Source organism: Opisthocomus hoazin, chromosome 4, assembly GCF_030867145.1.
Source record: "Opisthocomus hoazin isolate bOpiHoa1 chromosome 4, bOpiHoa1.hap1, whole genome shotgun sequence".
Lineage (NCBI taxonomy): Eukaryota > Metazoa > Chordata > Aves > Opisthocomiformes > Opisthocomidae > Opisthocomus > Opisthocomus hoazin.
Genome location: NC_134417.1, coordinates 35,760,753 through 35,785,187, shown reverse-complemented (window position 1 = coordinate 35,785,187; position 24,435 = coordinate 35,760,753). Strand labels below are relative to the sequence as shown.

At 44.5% G+C, this 24,435-nt stretch overlaps 1 protein-coding gene across 1 annotated transcript in view; it reads right to left on the bottom strand.

Annotated features, from left to right (window-relative positions):
- The window catches only part of LANCL2 (LanC like glutathione S-transferase 2), a 32,170-nt gene extending 8,179 nt beyond the window's left edge, over window positions 1-23,991 (bottom strand). Inside the window, exons 1-7 of the mRNA XM_075418568.1 lie at window positions 23,654-23,991; window positions 12,881-12,998; window positions 9,904-10,111; window positions 7,525-7,672; window positions 6,781-6,927; window positions 2,229-2,411; window positions 38-214 (exon numbers count right to left, since the gene is read on the bottom strand). Coding sequence (XP_075274683.1) covers window positions 38-214; window positions 2,229-2,411; window positions 6,781-6,927; window positions 7,525-7,672; window positions 9,904-10,111; window positions 12,881-12,998; window positions 23,654-23,854 — 1,182 coding nt within the window. The 5' untranslated portion in view covers window positions 23,855-23,991. The remainder of the gene's footprint in view (window positions 1-37; window positions 215-2,228; window positions 2,412-6,780; window positions 6,928-7,524; window positions 7,673-9,903; window positions 10,112-12,880; window positions 12,999-23,653) is intronic.
- Between the last annotated feature and the right edge of the window lie 444 nt (window positions 23,992-24,435).

Sequence of the window (24,435 nt, the reverse complement as noted above, 5' to 3'; positions counted from 1 at the left end):
GGAAACAGCAATTTTGTTGGGATGCCGCAGAGCTCACCTTGCAAGCTCGGTAGAGGTACTTTTTGTCCTGAGTTAGGTTATAGAGAGACAAGAAGGAGTAGCCATTGCCAGCAGTACCATGGCAGATCCCGTATCCTTTTCTCAATAAACCTCTCTGCCAGATGACATCACTACAGTCCATAGCATCTTTCAAGTATTTATCCTCTTTAAAGGTCTGCGGAATAAAAACAGAATAAACACACATAAATTGAAGTACTAATGAAAAAAAAAGAGAGCTGGACCTGAGAGATGTTTCGCTATTGGTGTGGGGTTTTTCATATGCAGTTTATTTTGAATGTTAATAATCCATTTATCATAGACTTGCCTTTCTTTTCTTACCAAGTTGTTTGCAAGGAAAATGAGCTTTTAAAGTTTTTGTTTCTGAAATCAGGACCCCGAAGGAAAAAAACCTCAAGTTCAAAGCCCTTGGCTCTGCAACCTGTAATCTATCTGAAGGGTACATGGTTCTTTTTTGTTTCTCCTCTTCATTCCCAAACCACTACATCATTTGATTTGAAATACAGAAATGTAACTCTTGCCTCCAAGAAATGTAATGCAATACTGGCTGTCAGATCTGGTACTAAAGGGCTAGGTCCTGGTCCTCCGGAGTAATTCTTGCTGGTTACCCACTGTCTGCCTTCAATTCCATGTCAAAAATGCACGAGAATGTCTCTCTGCATAGCACGGGGCTGTTTTCTCTGTCACAAGTACAAGTAGGAACACTCCGTTACCCTGATTAGTATTTGTATTGGAAATACTCAGAAGCACTAGCCAGTTTAGACAAAGAATGAATTTTGCAAAGTTCATTGCTACTGAAGTGCGTTTTGGGCACAGAAAGCCCATCAAGGGAGCACAAAACAAAACCGAGCAGCCTAACTCACTCTACAGACCAACAAGACACCAAAGGATAGTAACTGATGCACTACTGTTGACTTAGTCCTTTAGAGACAGCATCCTCTGCAAAGATGCTATTAAACAAGGTAATAGAAGCCGTTAACATGCAAGATTCATAAATCCACAAGAAAGTCCCTCTCTCTGAACAGGGTTTGTCAGCAGCTTAGCTGTAACATTTCAAATGAAGGCCTGGCAGCAGCATTTGATTTCCAGGACAAACACTGCTGTCTGTTATCTCAAGTCCCTGGGCTTTGTATGAAAGCACAGCCAGCAAAACATACTCCCATTTTTCTTATATCTTCTTCAAAAAGTAGATTACAAAAAGGAAAACGTCATATGCCCCATCATCTTAAACATAAAAAGAAGCCAGAAAGGACACTGCTGAACAGAACTTGGTCCTATCCCTCTCATCTCCTGCAAAACATTTTGTGCTGGGGGAAGCACTGCATTGGCAGGGCGGGGGGGGGGGGGGGGGGGGGAAGAAGTCTGCAGTGTCAAGTCAACTTCCTACCACAGTCCAAAGACAAAGCAACTGTGACTGCTGCTACATTCAGCAATGCTGCAAGAGATTTCCAGTTCACATTCCCGGTAGCAGCACAAGTAATTATTCCATAAACCAAGCCTGCTTTTCATCAGCCCACCCAGAGGCTGACCAAGGAATCTGCCAAGAAGGGCTGTCGGAGCAGGGATCAATTTGCATAAATTTAATTAAATGGCATACTTTCAAATGCCATGCAAATCAGAAGTGCATAACACAAGAGAGACAGCAAACGTAGTTAAGGATAGAGAAAAGCAAACAGTAGGCTTGTGGTTACTCAGCGGTTATATTTATGCCCTAGAAGGGGCCTGGGATCTTTGCTCTGACATTAAATTCTCAAGAGCTGTATGTTAATAATGGAGTAATTTAGGGAAGACATTCTTTGGCAAAGCATATGAACCTACGCTTTTGAAAACCAACATAATTCTTAAAACTCTGGAGATGAAGATTCAAAGAATTTAGGTCAACGTTCTCACACCCAGGACTCTCGTATCAGATTGTTTAAACACATGGCCCTTTTCCAAGAAAGCCTAAAGTCTAGTAACTATTAGCACCCTGAGAAGCAATTTTACCCACTTATCCTCTTTACAAACATACCTATGTAAGTCTTTTGAGATATTTTTAGGTGCCTAGCCTAGGGTTCTGGTTTGAAAGTCTGGATCTAGAAAGATGTAAAATGCAAGCCCTACAATCCAACAGGCCTGCGCACAGGTGTCTCTGTAAAAATAGAGGTCTGTAGGAACACGGAATAATTCACCTTATAAGCTTGCATGAGCATGTGGATGACTCCGGGGGCACCATGGCACCAGTGAACCAGTCTGTCAGTCTCGTTGCTCAGTGACGACGGGTAATTCCCAGATCTGAATTTTTTATGACGCACATAGTCAATGCTCGGCTTCACCAGCTCCGCCAGGGTCTCCTGGTCCACATTTGCAATTGGCTGAAGAAAACATAAAAACACCCCACCACCAAAACCATAAACAGAAGTAGCAACAAATTGCGTACCAACACTTAATTCTATGATCCATTTTCAAGTATCCCACATACGTGCCCTTGATCCAAATACTCTGAATCACTTCATACAGATTTAATTAATGTCTGCTCACAATACCCTTGTGAAGAGCATTTTTTACAGCTACTGTAGAGACAAAGAAATTGGGGCACCGAGTTGTTGCCTGCCTTACTGGAGGTGACACAGAAAGACTATGGAAGCACTGAGAACAAAATATGGATTTCAAGACACCCAGGCCTCTCTTTATACCTTAAAATAGAGAAGACACTTACAGGAGAAAGATGTTTTCATAGCTACATTGTTCATAATACACACTTCAAACACATTTTTTTATTTAAAATAACTAGCGTAGACAAACCTGTCCTATTTCCCAATAAATGAACAAGAGTGTATGTAGGGGCATGCCTGGCAAAGGTTTATGAAGGTTACAGTTTTCCATCATAAGCAAAATTCCCTGAAATGATGGGCTATAAATCTGCATTTCCAATTTCAGAAGCAACAGCTACTTCTCCAGGTAGCTAGACATTGTTGTACTACAAACTCATTCTTAGATTGCTTTTCTGAATTTTCATTCTTATTTTTTCTATTTAGTTTACATCCTTACCAAAAAGAGAATATATCCATTGATCTGCACGCTCCTTGTAAGTAAAGGTTTAGAAGCTGAGTATGTGTTGGGTCTGCAGTTGTTCCTTGTGGGCATTCCCTGCTCTATCAACGCATTTTACGGTATTTTCTTAACAGAGCTGTCTATTCTTATACAGCCTACAAGGACTTGGGGGGACTGGTGTATAAGAAGCTCAACACGAGCCGGCAATGTGCGCTTGCAGCCAGAAAGCCAACCATATCCTGGGCTGCATCAAGAGCAGCGTGGCCAGCAGGGCGAGGGAGGGGATTCTGCCCCTTTACTCCACTCTGGTCAGACCCCACCTGGAGTCCTGCATCCAGCTCTGGAGCCCCCAGCACAAGAAGGACAGGGATGTGTTGGAGCAGGTCCAGAGGAGGTCCATGAAGATGATCCGAGGGCTGGAGCACCTCTCCTACGAGGACAGGCTGGGGGAGATGGGGCTGTTCAGCCTGGAGAAGAGAAGGCTGCGGGGTGACCTTAGAGCAGCCTTCCAGTACCTGAAGAGGCCGACAGGAAGGATGGAGAGGGACTTTTCGCCAGGGTGTGTAGTGATAGGACAAGGGGGAATGGCTGTAAACTAAAAGAGGGCAGATTTAGATGAGATATTAGGAAGAAATTCTTCACCATGAGGGTGGTGAAACACTGGCCCAGGTTGCCCAGAGAAGCTGTGGCTGCCCCCTCCCTGGCAGTGTTCAAGGTCAGGTTGGGTGGAGCTCTGAGCAACCTGGTCTGGTGGAAGATGTCCCTGCTCAAGGCAAGGAGGGTTGGAACCGGATGATCTTTAAGGTCCCTTCCAACCCAAACCATTCTATGATTCTATGATTTCTGGAGTTCTTGCAAGATGTGCGAACAACTGCAGGAATTGGAGCCTACAGGAGCCGAATAACAGAGCTTATTTTTTTTTTTAAAAACTTGTCTTTGTTGCTAACTCAATGCCATACAATGTCACTGTTTCCCACCAGCTCCAGCACATTCGCATCCAATAGGTGAGCGCACTGCCACAATTCACAGCCCTACAGCCAAATGAAGGAAGACTCTCAATAGGCATATTTTCAGCAGCCTGAAAAAAAAAAAAAGCCTCTATTTCACCTCAGCCAGAAAAACTTTGCCAGGCTTCGACCTACCTGGTCCCTCAAGCGAACTCTACCTCTGCACTTCTCTGAGCAGAACAGAAACCCTCACGCTGCTAATCAGAAGTCTACCTGAATACAGATCAGCGTATCATGAAGAACACCCCAGAGCTGTTCAGCCCTCACACAGAGGCTGACCTGTGCGGTGGGGAGGCTGTGGGGCAAGCTTTGTTTCAGGGCTCTAATTTCACACTGCACCGCTGGAGCAGAAGGCAAAGTGGATGGGCACCAGCAATGAGTGCCTTCAGTCCTGAGCTATGCAAGGCAAGCCCAGCCCAGCCGAGCATGTCTGTCCTTGGGAGACAAATCCAAGAAGAGCAGAGCTCTTCAAAAACCTCCTTCTCCCCTTGTGCTTCTGAGAAGATCTGAGTTAGAAATGAGTTCTTTGCCCAAGCTGCTGAGGTTCTCAGCACCTGCTTCCAACAGCGAAAAAGTAACCTACAGGTACATGTCATAGAATCACAGAATCATAGAATGGTTTGGGTTGGAAGGGACCTTAAAGATCATCTGGTTCCACCCCCCCTGCCATGAGCAGGGACATCTTCTCTCTGGCCAAAAGCAAGCATATGCAAACAGACATTTTTACCTCAGGGTTAGTGAAAGGGACTATGATTAGAGATTCCCTAGCTAGCACTTCAGAAGTCCCCCTCTACCTCCTCGATGAGTTATTTGACACTGCTGAGCGCTTATTCTTCCAGCAGTCTTCTGTAAGTAAATCCAGTAACACATGCTTCCTCATAAAGGTGTTATACAGAAATGATGATCAGTGACCTTCACATCTCGGATTCTCAGATGCTATGCTGGACGCCCTTTTTTTGTTATCAAACAACCACTCAACAAACCAGCTCATGAATTCTTTGCTGAAAATACAGAAAAACTCTCATTTGGCATGGGAGGGATGGGGAAAAGATGGACTCCAATATGCCATCTTACTCTGCAGTGGATGACTCAACTCTGTGTGACTCAATATTTAATGTACAGTGAAAAGACAGTAATCTAATGCTGCATAAACAATGGCTTTGTGGTAATTCTTAAAAGCAGCAATTATATGTAAAGGAAAAGATATTTACAATTTTAACATGTAGACAGAGTAGCTTCTGCTTAAAACAAAAAGCACTGTGCAATTATTTCTGCCATCAGCCTTGAATAGTAAACCAAGGATGAAGCCTTTCAAGAGGCTTCCTTAAAGGACCAGATGTTTCTCAGAGAATCTAGCAGAGACAGGGACGGAAAAACGGAAGCCAGGAAGACAAGGGAGCCGGAAGGGGGTGGACCACCTTACTGAAAATCAGCAGGAAGTGAAAATGAAGTAAATCACAGTAAATCAGAGCAGCCTGAGGCCCCAGTGAGACGGTCACCGCAGAAAATGGCTGCAGTGAGGTTAAGACACGCCGCCAGGTAGCACAGCAGTGGCAATCTCCACAGCAAAGTCAGCTGCTTTAGCCCCAGCTACTGGTAGAATTGCTGTGAGCTCATCTGAAACAGATGGGGAGAAGTCACAGCATCTTTTGCAAAGGAGGAACGGCTGAGCAGTGGCAACACAAAATACCGGCTCAGTGACTTCTGCAGTGAACATTTGTATGTGGCTTCAGGCTGCCAGGACATGCAATCCTTCCATTTGCCTGAAGGACAGTTATTCTGCATGAGCTGGTAAGAAAACTAACATTTATAACGATGCACAGACTGGCAGCACCTTTGAAAACCAGAAAAAGGCACAATACAAATTTTGCAGCTCTATGGCCATCTTCTATAATGAATCTTAAGGCTCTTTTTCCAGACTGTACAACAGAAATAAGATTTACAGGTCTGCTCTGAAAAACATCATAATCCTATTAGAGAATGTCAGGGCAGGGGGGAATGGATCAGAAGTGTGAGGAAGATGAGGTATACAGAAGAGAGGAACCTCACTCAGGACAACAGAAAGAGGAGAGCAGGGGTCATAAATGCACTAAGGAACATCAGTTTTCTGCGGGAGAGATAGGGGGGGATAAGGAAGAGGAAGAACATCTAAAGAATAAAAGCACAGTGAAGACTAATGTGTGATTAAGGATAGTCTTCCAAAAGACAGTGAAAAGAAAAAAAAAAAGTCACTGGGGAAGAGAGGAAGGGCATGGAGGTCATGGAGGACAGGAGGCACCAGCGATGCACTCATTTAAAAACAGCAAAAAATTGAAGAGTGATGGACGGTGAGGAAGTGAGTATTTAGCTGGTCTAGCTGCAGGCACCAGAAGAAGTACGAGGATGTGGGAAGGCATCTCACTGTCTCTGTTGAGGATAGGAAAGTTCCGCTCCTGGAACACCAGTACTCCGCACCACAAATCAAGGATTAATTCACTCTAATGTGAGGATATCAGGGTCATGGTTTTCTTCTGCTACCAGGGCCTGAGCCAGCATCTCTGCAAAGTTCTGTGCTGCAGAGTCTAACTCCAAATTGTGAGACCCTGACCCAGCACAACAATGCATGTGCATGAAAGATAAGATCCTCTGATGCAAAACAAGAAATTGCTGGTGTTTCGCCCCACTCCACAGAAGCTGCTCGTACCTGCATGAGCATGTAATAGATCCCAGCCACTCCATGGGCCGCTCCAACATACTGCTTCCTGTGCCACTGGTACAACAGAGGACAACGGTCTGCTTTCCGTTCCTCCTTTGAAAAGTTCTTCCCCGATTCAATAATAGCATCTATTACCTAAGAAAGAGAACACATCCCTTCTGTCTCGCCTGCTTTGATTCAGAGGGTTTTGCTTTGTCATGACTAAAACCACAGTAAAGCATAAGCCACAATAAACAGTGACTGCACAATGATATTCAATTCATTTGGACCTGAGTGTTGAGGTAGAAATGGAATTTTTCCTAAATCATCGAATCACATTTTTAAGAGTAGAAACTTAATATATAAATATTTCTAACCACTTTTTTCCAGGCCTGCCTTTTCTGATTCTGGTATCTGCAGAACAGTTGAGCATTTTCCCCCACACCGAATTCTCCTCCTTTTCACTCAAACACATCTGTCTTAAGGTTTTCCAAACAATTTCTCATCCTCAAATGCTCCAAAACTGGTTATATATTAAATCCATTTCCATGGCTGGCCACGGACCCACATACACTGGGCTGTCTCAGTCCCAGCTGGGCAGCAGGGAAAGGGGGCAGAGATTAGAGGGACAGATGAGACTGAGCTCCCAGTTCTAGGTCCCTCTCCTCTCCAGCATCCCTTGAACTATGTGAAGGAGTGATTCCATTTCGACCTCACCGATGCTGTGGCACTGGAGAGAGAAAAGCATCTTACCTCTTTGATAACTGACTGTGGGACAGTCTCCGGGCTGATTTCAGTATTCAAGTACAGCAAGGCATACAGGTAACCTGCTCTGCCATAAAGCAGCTCATCTGGAAGATCAGCATCTGTGCTTATGACTGTCCTTTGGAGCTGCAGCAACCTGCATCAGACAAGGAAGGCGAGGAGAGAGAGCGTCTTCTCTACCGACCATACTGGACTACGTATTGCACAAGCCATCAATCAAACCAGAAGCAAAATGAGTGCCAAAGCCCCACCACGTCTCTTCAGTTATCCAGTTCAACCAGCTGCCAGGTTTACACACACGAGTGCTGCATGTCTGCCATCCCTGACAGACAGGCAGCTCGGAGCCAGAGCCAGGAGAGTGCAACTACCAGGTTTTTGTGCAGACAGAAACGGATGTGTGGGTGCAGGGTGGGGGTTGGATGAGGCTGGAGAACTACTCCAACAAACAGGGACGACCACCTGCAGCTTCTGGGAACTTCATCTAAGCAAGGACTCTCAACTGTAGATGTGTAAGAGGGAAATAACAAAAACAAACAAAAAAACCTAACCCCACCGTTCAGTACTAGCCCTCCCTACACAACACATTGTCTCAAACGTTCAGCAGCTCAATTTTGAAAAGGGCATTGCTACTACGCACCAGTGTTTTGCTTGCCTTTAGTGACGGAAAAAACCTTGGGCTGGCCATCGCAACTCTCATCGCTCCAGAGACTCCCTGCTATTACTCCATCAGTCTGCACTAGAACTGAGGTAGAGCAGAGATCTGTTTTCCTGCCCACTCCCTCCCTGTCTCTTCCCATCTTTTGTGATTAAACTGGCACCTAGATGAAACCATGGAGATGATCACATTTTCATTTGGGGGAGGGGAAAAGACAATCTGGTTTAAGACTAAACTCAATTCCCAGATCCCCCCAACAGCTACTACTCTGCAGAAATGTCAGCACTAACATCATGCTGGAGCAAAAACACTGAACCAATATGGCTTGTTTATGCTGTCACTGCTTAATACTAGGGAAAAGCCACTCACACACACACAAAAAAATAGTTTTATTTTATCATTCCTTTCTTGGAACTGCTCTTTAGACTTCGAATTAAATTATTTTCTGTTAAATTGTCCACTGTTAAGTTTTATTATTCAAATTATACAACTAGACAGCTACAAGGTAAAAAGTTAAAAGTGCAATCATAGATTACATTTTGACATGTATAACGTACCACTCAGCTGGTATCATGAATTTATTTGTAAACAAGAAAAGGATGAAAACAAACAAATAATCAAACAAACCTCCTTTTCAGTCTCCCTCTGCGAAATGACTTTCCAAGCAGAAGCAAGACTAAAAGTTTTATTGTTAATCTCGTGTTGCTCTACTCATGCTTCACGCCTTACAGTAACGCTGCTTTCCTAGCTGCTTCCAAAATGATGGACACCCAAGTTTACCGCCAGTTCTAAAAGCAAAAAAACCCAAACCTACCACCCGTTTCAAAACTGAAATATTTATTCAGGAACAACAGCAGCGATTAATCACACTAGGATTCTAGATTAATGAGAGACCAATTGTATTTCCAAATATAAACCAGAATGGATGATGAGGACACAAGAGTAGTCCGCAAATTCTGGCAGCCTAAGGTGTGCTGCTGGACTGCTAGCAGGTGGATTGCTGGTGCCGAATGCAAACCCCACAGGGCTCCAGTGCTTCCAGTCCTTGCTGGGACAGAAACCAGCTCCGTACCAGCAAAGGGACAGTCAGGTCTCCAAGCAAGCTCTACATCTAAATGGGACTTCTCAAGACATTTGTTACATTTAGATTACTTTGAAAAGGGCCTGGAATTTTTTCAGCTTTCATATGTTCTGACCTAATTAAAGCCCTTGCCTTTGATGGTTCAGCAAATACCTCCTCATTGTTTTATAAATCTTTGTGAGATATCAACCCGATGTACCATGTTCCTCTCCGTATGTTTCTGGATCTCTGCAGTGTATGTGTTTTGTAATGAGTCCGCAATTAGACCCACGCTTTACAGGAAGCATCGCATACTGCACCAGCACCACATATTGCCAATGACAAGCGTGCGGCTTTTGTTAAATGTCACTTCAAAGTGACAAAACCAAAACGTGCACGCACTACAGATATGTCCAGGACATCTTGTCCTTACACTGAGAGAGGACTCGAGATAACCCGCTAAATATAAATCAAGCGTAAGCCAGCTTTAATGAAGTTAAATCTTATTTTGTGTTCCTCTACTGAAAATGTATCAGGGGAGAAAGTGTCTCCATTTTTTAATCCTGTCCTCCAAAACTCCACTTGCTAATGTTACTGAACCAATGTTCTCTACAAATGAAGGGCATGCCTTTTTCCACCACCAACCACTTACTTGGCAACACACTCTTTAGATTCACTGTCATTTTTCAGCTTGTGATAAACCACTGCACCCACTGCCAGGGGCCCAGCATCACCACAGAGGAAAGTAACTCTTCTGCCATTCAGATTGCGCAGGATTCTCTTCACATAATCAAGAGACCGCTGCAAATGGCTCTGGTTTTTCGTGACGCGGTACAGTTGCAGATATAAGAGGGCAATACCTGGAACAACCACATGAAAAAGAGTTTCATTTACTTTTCCTTCTAAGTGTCTCATACTTGCTTCCTTAGTGCCTCTGACCCAGTAACTCAAATGCAAATAGGTATTTGGGCAATTACAATGTCTCAGTCAAAGGTCCTAGCTCATGCAATGGGAAGGCATCAGGCCACCTATTTTGATTACATTTCAATTTGGATTGTGACAAAAGTAAAAAAAAAATAATCAGACTGAAGCCCAACAACAGAACCACAATTTGCAAAGAATGAAGAAAATTCATGACATAGGCACCAATGCTTGGTGAAGAAATCACGGAAGACTCAAAAACTTGGGCTAACAAGCATGTGTACGACCAAGGACATTGACCATGCGATACTCATCTATTATATGCAATAAGTGACTTACTTTCCACCTTGACTTGTAAAACGATCTTTTAATGAGTTTTTGGATTCAACTTGTCAAGTCCTTTATAACCCTTATACTTCACAACAAGATTACGAGCTTCTACAAGTTAAGCTCGTTTGTAAAAGCCGGAAAGTAAACAAGTCCTCAGAGAATGCCTGACGGTAATGCCAAGTGTCACTCCATTAAACTCATTACATTGTTTTCCATTAAAACAAAACTAAACCTTAAAAATTGCAATAATATAGACTGAAGAAAGTGATACAAATCCATCTAAGTGGATGTTTACTGGCCCGTTGCAAGCATACATGTGCAGAAGTAAAACATCTATCTCCAGAACATACCACATCTCAAACTCCTGTTTCTGAACAGTGCGAGCATTCTGCCGAGCCACGACTGAAGTGGAGAACACAAAAGGCCCACTTAACTCCAGAGAGAGGTGGCCCAAGGAGTTTGAGAAGAATTGCACCACAAGAGTGCTGGTATATCCTCAGATGTTCTCTTGACCAGCTTTGAACAGGCCTTTCCAGGTCAGTCCCAGCGGAGAGCTGCAGAGCTTGGTTAGCCCAATTCAGTGGTACGGGGACTTGCTGGCTACCTCCTAGGACTTCTGTAACCCTTTTTGATGCTGCAAATGCATAGATATCTGGGCTTGATCAAAGGATGATCAGAAAAGTAGCCATGAGGCCTGGTTCATCCAATCCTTCCTTGTGCAACACCCTTAAAATGACTCCTCAAAGATGTCTGGCACACACAAAGACTACTTGTATATGCAAGACGGACTCTAACAGTACATGCTCCAAGATTTTAAAGATGTTTCACAAAGTACAAGCCAATGCTCAGGCCTGCATTGCCAATAAGATTTGTCTAGACTTGGTACATAACAAGCATGGCAGTTGTTTTCAGCATTGCTGTTACCTTCTGGTTTCCACACTAGCAAGATTCTGCAAGGAGCAAGTTTGAGGAGAAAGTATTTGCACTAAGTATTTTGAAAGAGAGATAATTAAGTATTTTTATTCAGAGTCATTGCCACAGGAGCCTTGAAAGAAGTCTGCAACTTGGAATAGATGTAGTTGGTGATCCTGCTACAGGATGGAAAAACCCCACTATCGTTAAACTGCGTCACTTGTTCATCTATCTTCTTGTTTCAGCTAATGATGGCTGTGTTACTTTTAGCTTCTGACTCATTTTCAGCATGTTCTGGTTTATCAGCCGTAACTTCAGTTGTCAGTCACAGTGTCAGAACACTGCTCCCCGGGAGCCCTTTCGTAATGTCAGTGCGAAAATGCCCACCACTAGAGATCTTCTGCACTCGCTTCTGCACTCACTTTCAGACCTTGAAACACATCTACCTTTTAAGTTTGAGTTGTCTAAAACTTCCCCACCCATCCACCCACAGCACCATCTGTACCAAAATATCAAGAAGAAAGCAAAGAAATTTTACCCTTTCACTGCCAGAATTAAGCCTCACCAGGGGCAAAGCCTGGAGAGTTCTTCCAAGCTGCTCCCTCTCAAAGATAAAAGAATAGATCTCCTCAGGGCACATTTCAAGCACGCTGTGCTAAAAGCATAAGTATGTCTGAAGTGTGAGCTAGACAGAGCAGGAATAGAATATGCCATTGTAATAGCAAAGTGGCACTTAAAAGGCCAAGATGGAAAAGTGTTTTGGCAGCTTGAAGTGCAGTGGCCGCATCAGGTTTGACAACTGCAGACTCTGCCTAAAGGATCAGCAGGGCTCATTCACATTTGGACAGCATCAGTGATGCAATGCTAAACGAATGACAGTGCCTAGCAATAACTAGCACTTGCACATGCCTGTTGATCTCCACGCACTTTGCAATCTCGCAACTCCACCTCCACACTCCCCCTCCTCACACGTTCACTTTACCATTTTTGTACAGACAGAGCAAGCAGAGCCCAGCTATTCATGTTCCAGATTTCAGGATTTCTGACAAGCACAGAACAGCTCCTCACCCCCAAAATGATGAGGAGATGCTGTTACCATCAGACAACTGCTAACTATCAGGTAGTTGAACAGAAAAAGGTGAAAATAACCCATTTTAAGAAAATCTTAAAGAAACTAGAGGTAAGTCAAAAGAAGGAGTAGCCTTTGAAAATCCACTCCTTTCGTGAGATCTCCATATACAAAAGCCAATTATCTCTCTGTAACTAGATCCTTTGTCCACTGAAACCAGTGCAACTCATTCCAGGCAGAAGGGACCAAGGATCCAGAGTTCAAAGAAACCAACTCACACAAATGCTTGTATCATAGTATTTCTGCTGCTCCTGTGAGAATACCAGAACCTCCTCCCATAAATAAACCCAGTTAGACCATTTAACCAACAGCTTCATTCAAATTCTAGCTTTCTCACCAGTCCAGCCAGTATAGGCAGAGCAGTCATGTGGATCTGCCGTCTTCAGCCCTTCCTCCATTTGTTGCAGAAGGTCCTTTATTTTTGTCTGGATCCGTTTTGAGAACCGAGCACTGACCTGAAAACAGAAGACAGGAGAAAAGGAGCAAGTCAGAAAAGGAAAGAATCCAAGAAAGCAAGCCGTCTGCTCCACTTTCTTGTTTGGAATAAAACAAACAAAAAATAACTAGGGAATAAACAGCACATGCAGCGATCAGCAGCGTCAAGGTGGTTCATCTTAAATGTGTCCCACGTAATGCATTCTGATTACATATTAGAATAAGTTACTAGTACCTACATTAAACAAAAATTATCTAGGTATGCTTTAAATTCACATGAAGAGCAGCTATGGACCCCGCGACAGTATGTAACTACATGCTGCCTCTTATCTCAGGCTCTGTATTAACAGTAAGCAAAACTTCTCTGAGCTGAGTAAAAGGTGAATAAAAGCAAACAGAAGGCAACCATCTGCTGCCACTCCCTGGGTCAGCACTCCATTCCGGGTGCTGGTACCGAGACCACGTTCTGAACATGTACAGTGAGCCTGCAAGCCCTGTGTGGCTTGCTCTCCTCACAAGGTCTCTGCACACCCTTTGTGGCACTATGGGGCAGAAAATAGCTGAAGGCAAACAAATGCTCATACTCGAGACAACCAAGTCAGTCAAGCCACTGTCCTTATCGATGTCCTCAATCACATCTTCCATGATGTATTTGCATTTTCTTCCTAAATCCAAGACTCCTTCTGATGTCCCAGTTTGTGATCACCACATGGAAGGCAATTTGCTTAGACATAAAATGCCCTTCCTCTTGCTTCTTGCTGTCTCCTCCCCACAGAACAGTACTAGGAGCAACACGCTTTATCATGAGAGTAGGTCATTAAATGCAGTGAACAACCACCGAAAAGAATGAGCTAGACACAAACAAGATGAGTAAAAGCAGCTTGTTAGCTTCAGCTCATGCATGAGGATGAAGAGACAAGCCTTTGCTTGCTTTTATTTTTGACCAAGAAAAGTTTACATAAATGCTATATATGAAATATAGCACAGCATGTATTACACTTGCCACCATTCTCTCTCATTACACATACTGTAAAAGACAATACATTAAAGATTATTCCTTAAGCGTATGGAATGTGGAAACAGTCAGTTAACTAGAATTTACTGCCCTATTAACTTCCACAGGAAAGACTACTCAGGAAGTCCCTTCACAGGACAAGTCTACGTTTGCGTGGGAACATCAGAAACAATGCTCAAAACTGTTGTAGTTTGGTGGTTCCCCCCCCCCCCCTATAAACAGTCTCACTTATTGATCAGCTTTTCCTGTTAACACATTTATTAAAAGCTCTTTTATATGTTTTAACAGAGCCTAAGGTCTAGGTTTACTTATAGAACAATTTAACTACTATGGAGCTAAAGGAGGAGAAACAAAAGAATGTCTTCCCTTCCTGGGCTATAGGAAAAGCTTTATCATTAGCAGATAATTGCATCACTGTGAAAAAATAGTATTGTACAGAAACACCCAAAAATATTTTCTGAATGTGCTTTTCCCATCACCTACAGAAAGCCCCAAGCATACATCACTTGTCACTCAAGTCTGTATCCAGGAGCATTTAGAAGAGAAACTCTCTAGGAACATGGAAGCCAGCAGGGCTTCCCCTCCTCCCAAATCAAGAGTCAGAACACAGTGGTCATCAGAAAAAGAGCATTATGCAATCTGGCTACCTGGCAGCTTCCACTGAGAATAAGCTACTCTGTCCTGAACACTGCCTGATCCCCTTCCACCACTTGCTTCCCCAGCCTGCTCCTAAATAACAGCCAGAACAAATCAGATCGGCGAAGGCTTAGTTTCATGTTAAACACATCTACATTTATAACATTTTACTGGAGAAGGAGAGATTAGCTCATTAGGAAAGCAAGTTCTTGTTTGATTACAACACATACCAAAAGGGCAGGGGTTCAAATAAATTACAGGTCCTGGATGCCACCATGCAACTGATACTCAAAATACACTACACTGTGTCCTCTTGTCCAGAGTGGAACTTCAAATAAAAATCAGTGAATTCAAACATCCATTCAACAAATTCAGAAATCAGCCAGATAACAGCAATTACACAAGTCCTCTGACACACTCACAAGTCTCCAGGGTCAATGGTTCAAATCCATTTTACGATGGTGGGATATGGAGGAAGAAGGGAATTGTGCCACTGCATCTCCTGTCGTACACATACCACTGGAGGATGGAGGCAGAGCCCCCTTAACCTTCTCCAGTAATTCTAGAAGCAGCAACCAAACGCAGTAAGCAACTGATGTCTACTACTCTTTGGCCTTAATATGCCATTAAGCTTCTTCTTGATAGGAAGCTACCACACACACACACACACACACCCCTTTCAACTATTTCAGTGGAGTCTCAGCACAACGCAAAACCTTTCCCAAGGTTCTCTCCTTCACAAGCCAGCTACGCCAAGGCTAAGGCATATGGTGAGACAGCGTGAGGTTATCCACGTGGATGCATCCGGGCACTGTGCTCAGTTTATCTGACAAGAGCGAACTCAGGTTTCAGACTCTGGGTTCATTTACCTACTGCACATCACAAGCAGGCTGGTTAGCTTCTTGTTCTAACAATACACCTCCTGTTAGCAAATCAGGATTTTTCTTTATCAAACACCAGATCAAACTACTTAGGAGCAGGATGGGAGGACTACGACATCAGGACACCTGGGTTCTGCTTTGAAACCTCGGTCCCATACAAGTAATTCAGCTCAGGTTGGCATTTCCCTCTCTCTAAAGCAGGAATTGTAACCTACCCATCTTGCTTCAGTGCTTGGAAAAGCACAGATTAAAGATTTTTTTTGTTATGATTATCATAATTTATCAGCCCAAATAAAGCTACTCCCAAGCTTATCCCAGCTTCTGAGCAGCAATAAAGATCTCCCCAGCTACGTCTCTCTTTTTTTTGTTTTTTGGTTGCTCTGAAGCTTGAACAACAAAGCACTGTCACCGTTCATTTGCTAAAATTCCACTATAAGCTTCCAACAGATGCTTACATGCACTAGAATAAATCAAATACATAAAGAAATGGATGTTGAAAGGTGGCTATAGAAGATTTATAAACATCCTTCAAGGAGTCTGATGGCAGCGTTACAGCTGAGCATAAAGCATGCTAATTCGTGTTGAGAGCAGATTGATTTTCATAAGAAGCATATTCATTTCATGAGGATGATTCCAGCTGGCATTCGACCTTCTCTGCAGGTGACTTGCTATTCCTGTAGGGACAAACAAAAACCAGGAAGCCTGACCCCTGATACCCAGTATCACATTTACTCTTGGTTCACAATGATAACGGAAGCTACAGAGTATCTTTGACAAGTAGAAAAGGCTCTCTCCAGGAACTGAACTGCTGCGTTACTCCTCTGCTGCTGCAGGAAGAACAAACGCTATCATCTCAACAACTGCTCACGTTTTAGACTGGCAAAACACAAAAAATGAGAGCTTATTCATCATTATACCCAACAGAACCCTGCATCATGTTGACTGTGGTCACAAGAAAGGCTCATTATCAGCATGAAACAAAAGTAGTGGAGAAAAATACAAATATGTTGGGTTTGCAAATTAATTGGTTTGTGATTTATTTGAATCTCATCAATTTTTCCATTGCAGTGAGGTGGTGTGTAAAGCTACATCCCAATCCAAAGCCTTCCTTTGTAAGGAAGCCTGTACCTTGAATTCTTCTCCGTTTCAAAATAAGGCACGAACATCTGGACCAGATATCACATCAGTCTCACAATGCAACTGTGAGACCTCATGGCACTCCTTTTGTGGTCAGAAGTAATACTCTGGTTTGACAGACACAGGGCGAGTTGGCTCATCTGCCTTTGCCAAAGACACTTGGATACCAATGCATTTTTCAAAAACATTTCTTGGCATTTCTTTGCATCTTGACACTTCTGTGACAAGTAACCTGTGCAGACTCATGGCAGGACACCAGAGACCTGAGCTCAGCTTCCTCAACAGCTGCCAACGCACCAGTCTTTCTGACCACCACTAGCTCCTGAAACAACTATCTTGCTATTAACGCTATTCTACCATCACGCTGTTCTATTTTGCCTCATCACCTTTTGCGGGACTGATGCTACGTGCAAAACTCAACTGAAGAAGGCAGCGACTGATTACGCAGAAGCAACAAGGAAACAGCCTACATACAGAGTGCTACGTACTGAACAAGCAAAATACACTTTTATTTCACCTCAGTTTCAATCAGGTTAGGAATAGGTATTTCAGAGAGATGTGACTTTACTGTTGGTGATCTGTAGAACAGGACACATAGCACGGTGCTGGGTTTTCTTTCAGGCACAGCACATTTCACAGAGAAAAGAAATAATACAGCTCAAGTTGGCACTGCAGCGAGGACTCATTCAAAAGCCAAACTTGCATGGAAGACTGCAAGAGGGACATGACAGAGGGAAAACAGGGTGGGGGACGACTCCCAGCTCCACTGAAACGAGAAATCCTGGCCATACTGAAATCACTGGGAACTTTGCCACTGCCTGTAAGGGTGCCAGGTTTTACACCCACACACTGGAGCGCGGGTTCATCTCAGCAGGATGAGGTCTCATGCTCACCTCCACTGAGCTCCTGTAAAAGCAGACCAGAAGGAAGGGCGGTAGGATCCCACGGGTGAAATCCAGCACAGTCAGCTGGGAAGTGACCTGACTTTTTGTACAGAAAAACACGTTTTATTTTGGTTTTACCTAAATCAAAAGACTGTTACAGCTCCAAGGGCAGGGGTTTTTTTCTTCTCTGAAAACACCAGATACCAACAAACCTCAATACCCAGCCTCTGAAACAGTTAAACGCAGCTCTCTGCTGCTACTCTGTTCAGTCCTTCCAGAAGCAAATGTGTTTCTGCAAAACCACATGCTTAATAAATTGAAACACTGCTGTCTGTAGAAGACATTGCTCTGGTTTTCAGTTATCTGGCACATAGTGCCAGACATGTGATAGTGGGGAAAAAAGACAAAAAAAAAAAGAAGAAAATAAAAAAGGGGGAAGGGAGGGAAAGAGCGAAAGAGGGAGAAATCAATAGCTGTGGGCAAACTGCTACACTGCTACAAACGCCAACTCAGGAACAGGCTTTAAATGCAGGCATCGCCTTACCGCAGAGGACATGAGGGCGTGAAAAGCATCATTAAAAGGCAATCCATTCAAGGTACAGAAAGAATTTTTTAAAGCATGTAAGAAATAATCAGACTGTGCCTCTAGCACATTTGTGTGTAAAAGGAGCTGTCTCATTTGTGATTAGGTTGCAAAAACACAAAGCCTAGAGATTTAGATCATCAGAAAGAGTCATCAAAAAACTTCAGATCATTTACAACAAAAATAAACATGATTAACAGACACCGAGGAACATGATCCTATGCTTTGGGAAATGGAGGCTGATAAAGCAAAAGACAATACTGAAAAATCACTGATCCTCCAAATCAAAGTGTGTTTCAAGTAGAGTTTGAATTCACTCACTACACAGAGGTCTTCACCCAAGCTGGGACACTTTTAGATGGTCCACAAGTTGTAGAAAAAGCTAAAACCTCTACCAATACTGTCTAAATTATTTTGATGCACAGACAGCAGGCATAGTCCACGTATTGAACTTGACAGCATCTCAGTGTTGTGCAGTTAGACCGCAAATATAATTTATTTCCACCAGAAAATGAGTACCTGTTAACGCACCTGCCCACGCAGCTAGCCAGAGTAACAACTCGTTAGCACACAGGTCTGCAAGATGAAACTAGCAAAGAGCGGACGGATGCGAGACAACTTTATCAGAACTTGGGTTTTGATTTTAGAAAGTATCTTCATTCAGAACCGGCTGACTAAAGCCAAACAGGCTTAAACATGCAGTTACTGTCCCAAATAACAGGACAATGTTATAAGAGCATCAGCAAAGCACTAAGCGGTATTTGATGCTGATGTGCAGCGTAGGAAAGAAGCAGCAGCTTCCCCTCTCAGAGTGCGTCCGCCAACTGCTGTGAGTTAGTAATAAACAGTGAAGTTCAGTCAAATGATTCTCAATTTTGACCAGGACTCCCGAAAAGCAAAAGAAACTTTCCTTCAACCAAAATATGATTTGCAGTACACAGAATCCTCTCTATTAAAACAGAACACATCTGAGATGGAGTGCCAGGACATGGGCAAAAAAGTGGCAATCTCAAGAAACGCAGCTACCCACAGCTCCAGCAAAAAAGTGGGAAGATAGATTTACAGGCTCTAGAGGTTCAATTTTGCCTCCAGTGCAACGACTGGTATGATTCCTGTTAGCATAAGTGGTTGCAGAATCAGTCCCAGAACAGAGAGAGCTTGCTGCTGTCAGCGAGACAACTAAAATGCCCACTGAGACAATCCAATAAATATGAAAAATACCTCAGGGAGGGGAAGAAAGAATGAGGCGATGACAAAGAACTTTAGATTTTTTTTTGTAATATTTTTTCATATTTTAAAAGAGAAGGAAGACTGAAAAGCAACCTAAAGCAATTATCAGAACGAACAGGAGATTGAGAAAGCACCAGAAAACTAAACACCACTAAATAACACAAAAGATAATCTAAGTAAATATTCAGTACCCCCATTAAATGCTAATCTTTGCCAATAAGCATCATTAGCTTTAAAACAGGTTCCCTGCAGAGAGTCCCCTGCAAAGCCTAATTAAGTACATTGTATACATTTGTCAGAACACACAACCTTTTACTAATATTCTTAAAACATTATGGCAAGTCAGAAAAAAATTTATTAAGAACTAATTGGCCTAAAGAATAAGTTACCTTTTGGGCATCCTTCATAAAGTTTGAATCCAATTTCCAACAAGGTTCACTCTGAGGGTGACGGAGCCCTGGCACAGGCTGCCCAGGGAGGTTGTGGAGTCTCCTTCTCTGGAGATATTCAAGACCTACCTAGACAAGGTCCTGTGCAGCCTGCTGTAGGAGACCCTGCTTTGGCAGGGGGACTGGACTAGATGACCCACAGAGGTCCCTTCCAACCCCAACCATTCTGTGATTCTGTGAAGGTTGCTTCCACCTTCCCACAGATGAGCAGGTAAGATGAGCCTGCCTTTGGTTCCCAAGCCACTGGTCTGCAGATGGAGTGAAGGTGGCTCACAAATCGCACCTGACCATGCTATGGATGCAGCCACAGAGCTGTGGTAGCTCTAAGGACGGTGGGCAATCTGAGGTTGATATTGGTGGGTCACCCTTGTCCTTCAACAAGCCACTGCCACCTCTTACCAGCAAGCTCTCCTCACCCTTCCCCTTCCCAGGAAATCCATTACAGCTTCATAGCTCTCTACCACACAAACATTTTGATGAACAGTTTCTGAGCCAGGACAACTGCCTGCCCCTGCTTCATGCAAGCCTGTGCAGACCTCCCCACTCTCGGTCCCCCATCCACAGCTAACGGGCAACACAATGCCAGCAAGTCTTGACATTAATTGCAGCTATAGGTTGCCTCTCCTCCAGCTTAGGTGGGAAAGCTCAGGACAGTATTCCTCAGACGAGTTATTCTTTGGTTCCCATCCTGCACAGGCCCACAACCAGGTATCACATTTAAGAACAGGCGAGTTTCCAACCAGAGTTGCCTACAATGCAACAGGGGGAACTATCAAAAGAAGATCTGCTTTTCAAATATACTTTGCCCAGTAAGCAATCACAGTGAATTAAAAATTAAATGAAACTTCAAACACAAACTGATTTTCCCACAAAATAGGGAATATGCTTTGTTCTGAGTCTGTAGCTGAATATTAATTTCTATGCCTATAACATCAATAGGTACTTTTTCAGGCTAAGGTACCACTATGGGATCCACATCACAAGGAGAAGCGCTACAGGATACACATTTGAAAGATTTGTCCTTTTTTACAGAAAGACTTACATTTAAAATTAAATTTCTTATTAATCTAGAACTAATGCTGTGTGATGAATCACTACCTTCAGCTTTCTCAGACAAGTTACAGAAGCAATTCAAGTCCGTAACACTTCGACGGCGAAGCAGACTAGTTAAGAAAAAGTGAATTTCAACTACATGAGCAGAGCCCACCTAGATAACTGCAGTGTTTACTGCGACTATTTTTAAGGCAGCAAATCAGCAGCTCCAAATTTCATTTTCTCTTCTCCTGCTCCCATACCTTCTAGCTTCCTGAACCAAACCTTACACATACAAACACACGCTTCCTTACACAGCACTTTGTCCCGATTGTCTCACATTTCACATGATTTAGAATTTTAGATGCCAGCCGTGGCAGCTGACGAAAGCAAACGAGGGGATTAATAATGCATTGCCTTCCATGACAGCGGCAGAGGCCCGCACACCTCTAGCTGTCGTGACACGAGTCACTCGGTGCTCGCTGCTCCAAGCAGCAGCAGATGGGAGGACGAAATTCTGCAGTGCACCGAGGGCTTCTAAAAGCTGCTCTCATCTGTAGGAAACTTGTGCTATTGTGGACAGCGCTATACAGAACAGACCCCCTGACCTGTGTAAAGTCCTTCTGCCTTCACTGGGGCTTTAGGCAAGCAAAGACGTTTCTCTGATGGGACTGGCGCCTCTCAAATGCAAAAAAAGCCCCAAACCACAAACCAAAATACCACAAACAACAGCAACAACAAAAGCACCCCAAAATACTCATCAGTAAGTCCCATAAAAGTCAGGATGTTACCAGGATTGACAATATGCAAATGCTGCAAAGAATATAAATACACATAAATATACTCATGGCTGTGTTCTAGCCCAGAAATATGTAGGACAATTCCTCAGATTTTGCAGATGCAGAAACAAAAGAAAACGTACACACACATCTGCCTTCCCCTACGATATGCACAGAGTTGAAAAAATACAAAGACCACTGAAAGTTGCTGTAGTTACATCACTTTAACGTGGTACAGAAGATGATTTGTTCCTCCAGAGGAGCTTCATACTTTTGAACATAACAAAGCCCAGACGCCGCCTTTTATCAAATACACAGCTACACAGGGGCTCAAAGATATTCTCCCAAGAAAGCTGCACAAATAGCTGCCAACTGCCACACAGTAACAAGGAACATCACCCACCACTGATGCTGGGAAAAAGCATTTGCAGCCACTGTAAAATAGCATACTGACCTACAGCAGAGCAGAACAGACATTCCTAATGTGAACCCAGGGCTAGAAATTCTTGACTAACTCCTTTCAGCTCTGCTACAGAAGAATGTCTCCAAATTTGGATTCACTCAAGAATTAAATGTGAAGTAAATTAGAGTTCAACTATTCTGCAATACAATTGTCCAAAAAATTTTTGAAGGAAGCTCACCTTCTTCTGATATCAGACCTCGCTTTGTAAAGCTGTAGTCAAACTAGATCAGCAGGAGATGAAAGCTTATTTTCCTTTTTAAAAAAAAATGGACATGAAGTGTCAGATCTAAAGCAGGTACATAAGAAGGATGACTGGCCTACACAAGGGCTTAAAAAAAACCAAACCTCTTGGCATGTTTTTCACCAACTTAACAACAATATATAGCTGTTCTGTGTTCTGCTATCTCTTCTCTGCCTTCATACTTTAACTCGTCACACTGTTTTTTATACACTGGGCCAGATACAAAAGGACAAAGAAATCACACTTCTCTTTCACTAAGAAAAAATAGCGTTACCCATGCTGAATGTATTACTGCGGATTTTTGTAAAAACAAAGCAGATCTCACTTCCAAACCTACCCTTGCATTTTAACCCTTTTCAATCGCCAGGTTCTGCTTTTGACGGCTGCAGTTAGCCGTAGCAGTGAGACACCAGTCCCCCAAAGCATTCTCTTTTGTGTGCTCTGCTTGGCTACACACACAACTCCACACACCTCAGCTGCAACAACCAGTGAAAGCTTTCACTGACTCGGACTGCTGGCGAGCTGGCGCTGTCCTGCTCATTGCTACCCTGCTTGGGAAGAATGCTGCTCTCACCACTGGCCATCACCATCCTCATCCCGCTCCGTCAGTGAAATGATGCCGTGAAAAGCCAGAGTTGAAGACTGAATAGTTGGAAGGCTGTTAGGAGGTATTCTTTATTACAGTGCCGGGGACATGGGGGACCTCTCCTTCAAACGTGTGCACTGAAGAGGCACGGTTACTAGGTATTTATGCTATGTTAACATACAATCACAGAATGGTTTGGGTTGGAAGGGACCTTAAAGATCATCCGGTTCCAACCCCCCTGCCACGGGCAGGGACATCATTCCCATGAAACGCTTATCGTAGTTTTTCCGAGAACCATTAGTTTATGGTAATTTCCTTCGCCCATGTTCGCTGCCGTCTCTCGGTGATCGCCGGGGTCGTCAGATCATCTTGCAGCCCGCTTATCTCTGTAGTTTGCAGACCTGCTCTCCCAGGGCCCACAGGTATTATTCAGGAGCCTCTTCTCTCACAACCGCCCCAATTACCCACAGAGAACTCAGACTTGCTTTGGCTGTGGAACCATTCTGACCACCTGAAGTGGTTCTTTTTATCCACACCCCCTACATGTCACATCCGTTACATTCACAGGTACCAAAATCCAGGTAATTATTTACTGCCCCCGGCGGGAAAACACAGCGCCGAGACCAAAGGCTCTCCTTTACCCACCCCAGCGTACAGCGCCTCAGGCCCAGCGCGCACAGGGCCACTCCCCCCCCGAGGCGGGAAGCGGGGCGCGCAGGCCGCGTCCCGGCCCTGGACTCACCGCGGCCCGGGACTCACCTTCCCGTCGGCGCCGAAGGGGAGCGGCTCCTCCTCCGGCGGGAGCGGCGCCTCGTCCCGCTGGGCCTCCGCCGCGCTGGGGGCGGCCCCGGCGGCCCCGTGGGGCTGGTAGTCGGGGTAGGGGTTGGGGAAAGCTCGCTCCTCCATCTCGGCCTCGCCGCCCAGCTGCAGCCTCAGCCTCTTGGACATGCTCTCTCCCATCTCAGCCGGCCCCCGGCCCGCCTCCCGCCACGGCGAGCCGGCGGGGACACGCTCCGCCCCGCGGAACGGCGGCTCTGCCGCAGAGCCGGCTCGCTTTACGCTCGGGGCCGGGGCGGGCGGCGAGGCGCGGCCCGCCCGCCCCCGCGCTGAGGGGGCTCCCGCGGGCGCCGGCCCGTCGGGGCCGCCTGAGGGCGGATCCTCATCGTCCCCCCCGCCGGGGCGTCAGTCCCTGGGGCGGCTGCTCCCTGAAGGGAGGGCGCGGCCCTGGGCCGGGGGGAGGCCGCTCCCGGGGGGGGCGGGGGGGGACCGGCTGCCCCGTCCCGCCCTCGGGCCGCAGTGCCCGCAGCGTTAGGGGCCTCGCCACCCCGTTAAATGTTTACTCCCAGCCACGCCGTCAGGGTTTTTTGGTTGGGTTTTTTTTTGTTGTTGTTGTTTTTGTTTGTTTTTGTTTTTTTTTCACTTATGATTGTAAGTCAGCCAGGCTGTGAACGGTTAATTCGAGACCTGGAGACCGTGCAGGCTGATCGATCCTCGGGTTTCTGCGCTGGGTAATTTTGTTGTCGTCAAAATACTTAACTCAG